The following is a 2,572-nucleotide window of genomic DNA, read 5'->3' as shown; positions in this document are numbered from 1 at the left end:
TAGGGCCACCCCTGCCGGGGTGCTGGGGGCCGGGGGGTGTGTGTCTCTCGGTTGGGGCGAGGCTCCCCAGCCCTGCGAGGCGTCCCCCTCCCTCCGCCCTTAGATGCGCAGCACTCAGTCGTTTCTCACCATTTCCTTTCAGGAGTAAGCTCCTCTCACTACAGACATCCCGGCACAATTAGATCTCTGTCTCCCGCTCACCCTACCCCGCAGGCAGCCACACAGCTGAAGGCCCAGAAGTGTCCCACCCCAAAAGGCCGCAGGGCCCCCGGGGCCGCCTTGCTGGTCCCGGTGAGGACGGGGCCTTCCATTAGCTGATCACTCCCTGCATCCCAGCAAACCTGCTTCATCCCCCTCCCGCCAACGAGCCAAAGCTGCCTCAGCAGGGAGCCATCACAGCGTCTGCCGCGCCGCAGCTCACACGCTGGTGAATCACACGCCTCTCTCTGTGCACACTGTACCTTTTGGGGATGTTTCTCTCCCCAGACTCACTTCCAGGCTTTACTATTCTCATTTAAAGAAAAAAAAAAAAATAGTTCCTGCAATTCAGAAATCATCAGTAGTGACTCAAAAGAGAAAGCTGCCCTCAGACTCATGCTCTGGGCCCTGCTTTACTCGAAGATGCTGTTTACTGACCTCAAGGAAGCTTGAACAGCATAATCCCGCGTTACCTGTTCTAGGGAAGCACACACAGAGGAAGAGCATCGCAGTGCTGGCACACTGCGTGGACTGTGCAGCTGCAAATGGCGCTGCTGAAGGAAGGAGAACGGTGCCGATGCCCTGCCTGCTCTGGGAGAACACAGCTACACTCTGGAGACCTCCGCCCGCTCTCCTACTTTTCTCACCCACCCATACACACCATGAGCAGCTCCATAAGTAGCGTCCTCCAAATTCCAAGCTGAAAATTTGCCCTATGCCCTGTCTGTCTGCAAGCAGTGTGGGAGTCTGTTATCACTGCAAGCTTTTGACAATAAGGCTGGTTTTCCCCTGGGAGAGGTAAATGAGCTCCAGCCGGACAGTGTAAGGATGAGAAGGTGAAGACAGAGTGTCCCCCTCTTTGTACCACCATCTTGGATACTGTCTCCTCTAGGCCAGCAACTGCTTCCAGCCCTAGGAGGTGTACACATAGGTCCCATCACTGCCATGTTTCAAGCAAGAATTTCGGTTAACCACCCACATTTGTTTAGTGGCTGTCAGTCACGTCACTGGCTTTCCTCTTGCTGGGGATAGAGAATCCTTACAATTAATGTAGAGAATCCTTAGAATGTGTCCATCCCCTTTCATGTAATAATCGTATCAGGTCCCATTCTGCACAGTTTATCAAATGAATCAAGCTCGCAACTTCCCAGTGGCTCTTGTTTTCTCTGGTACATCAGGGAAGCGGTTATTGGCTTCTTTTCCCATTCATCCTGGTTTTGGCTTTCCAGAGCCCTTTGAGAGTGTGATCGGGTCCAGCTGCCGTTCCCCGAGGTTTAGCAGAGTTCAAGTTGTCCAGGGTTAGGTCTGGGGATACTAAAACAAATACTGAAATGCATACATTCCGTATAAAACAATTGTATATGGTGTCTGTATACATTTGTAGGAAATGGGATGCAGAGGTAAAAAAAATCTGAGCAGCTGTTTTACTGAAATGGTTTAGAAAATCCCTTGCACTGGTCCCTTTTTTTGTCATATCTTTGGAATAAAATGTGTTAAAATGAATTTGTGCGTGTTTTACAGGTAGCAACAGCAGAGCCTTCAACACCAATAGGCTTTTTTCATGTAAGACATAAAACATTTGACATGGAATGTACTATTAAAGCCAGACCAAGGGGGGAGAGGCATTCAAGGACTGATTTCCATTTCAAACTGCATTCTGGCACTTTGTACTCCAGCACCATTGGTGGATCAATATTTAATGCCCGGAGATTCTGGCTCTGCAGGAGTCATGTCAGGGGACCTCTAGAGCCAATCTGCTTGGGTAGAGGAGTGATAATTATTCATGGGCTCCTGCCTCTTGCTCCTTCTCTTGCACAGCCCCACTCTGCTGACTCAGTGCCTTATTCAGTCTTCTCTCCCTCTCTCCACTGCTGTAGCTGGACCCCTTTGCCTTCACCGCCTCTGAGAGCCTGCACATCCCACCATGGCTAAAACAGCAATGGGTAAGAAACCTCATCTCTTTTTCTTCAGCCAGTACAACGGCCACTGTTTCCTAGGATGGCTACCTACACTGGGTGCTCTTCTCAGTGTCCCTAAAGTTTATAAAAAATCAAGACAACGCTAAACATATTTTTAATTTCTTTGATCAGAAAAAGAGGGAGGGGGTGCGGGATCCCGGGGGTCTTTTAACGTCCTAACCTGAGATCAGATTAATTATTTACTGATGGGTGAGGTCGGCGCATGAGCGCAGCCTAATTTTGAAACGGCTTTCATTATTTTAAAGACGAATATCTATATTATGGCATTAAAAAAAAAAAAAAAAAAAAGAAAAAACGAACCGGAAAGTTATCCCCGCTATAAATATGCCTCCCACCGCTCCCGTAGCCCCCCTCGGCCGGGGCCGGCGCTCCCCTCCGCTCCCGGAACGAACCGC

The 2,572-nt window shown here is 49.7% G+C and overlaps 1 protein-coding gene across 1 annotated transcript in view; it reads left to right on the top strand.

The window, feature by feature from the left end:
- The first annotated feature begins 1,848 nt into the window (after positions 1 to 1,848).
- The window catches only part of STMN2 (stathmin 2), a 42,728-nt gene continuing 42,004 nt past the window's right edge, over positions 1,849 to 2,572 (top strand). The window contains exon 1 of the mRNA XM_009335006.1: positions 1,849 to 2,141. Within this exon, the coding sequence (XP_009333281.1) occupies positions 2,123 to 2,141 (19 nt within the window). The 5' untranslated portion in view covers positions 1,849 to 2,122. The remainder of the gene's footprint in view (positions 2,142 to 2,572) is intronic.

This window comes from Pygoscelis adeliae, unplaced genomic scaffold (assembly GCF_000699105.1).
Source record: "Pygoscelis adeliae isolate BGI_AS28 unplaced genomic scaffold, ASM69910v1 Scaffold101, whole genome shotgun sequence".
Taxonomy (NCBI): domain Eukaryota; kingdom Metazoa; phylum Chordata; class Aves; order Sphenisciformes; family Spheniscidae; genus Pygoscelis; species Pygoscelis adeliae.
Note: the sequence above shows the minus strand (reverse complement) of the source record. Positions and strands in the feature narration are given on the sequence as shown.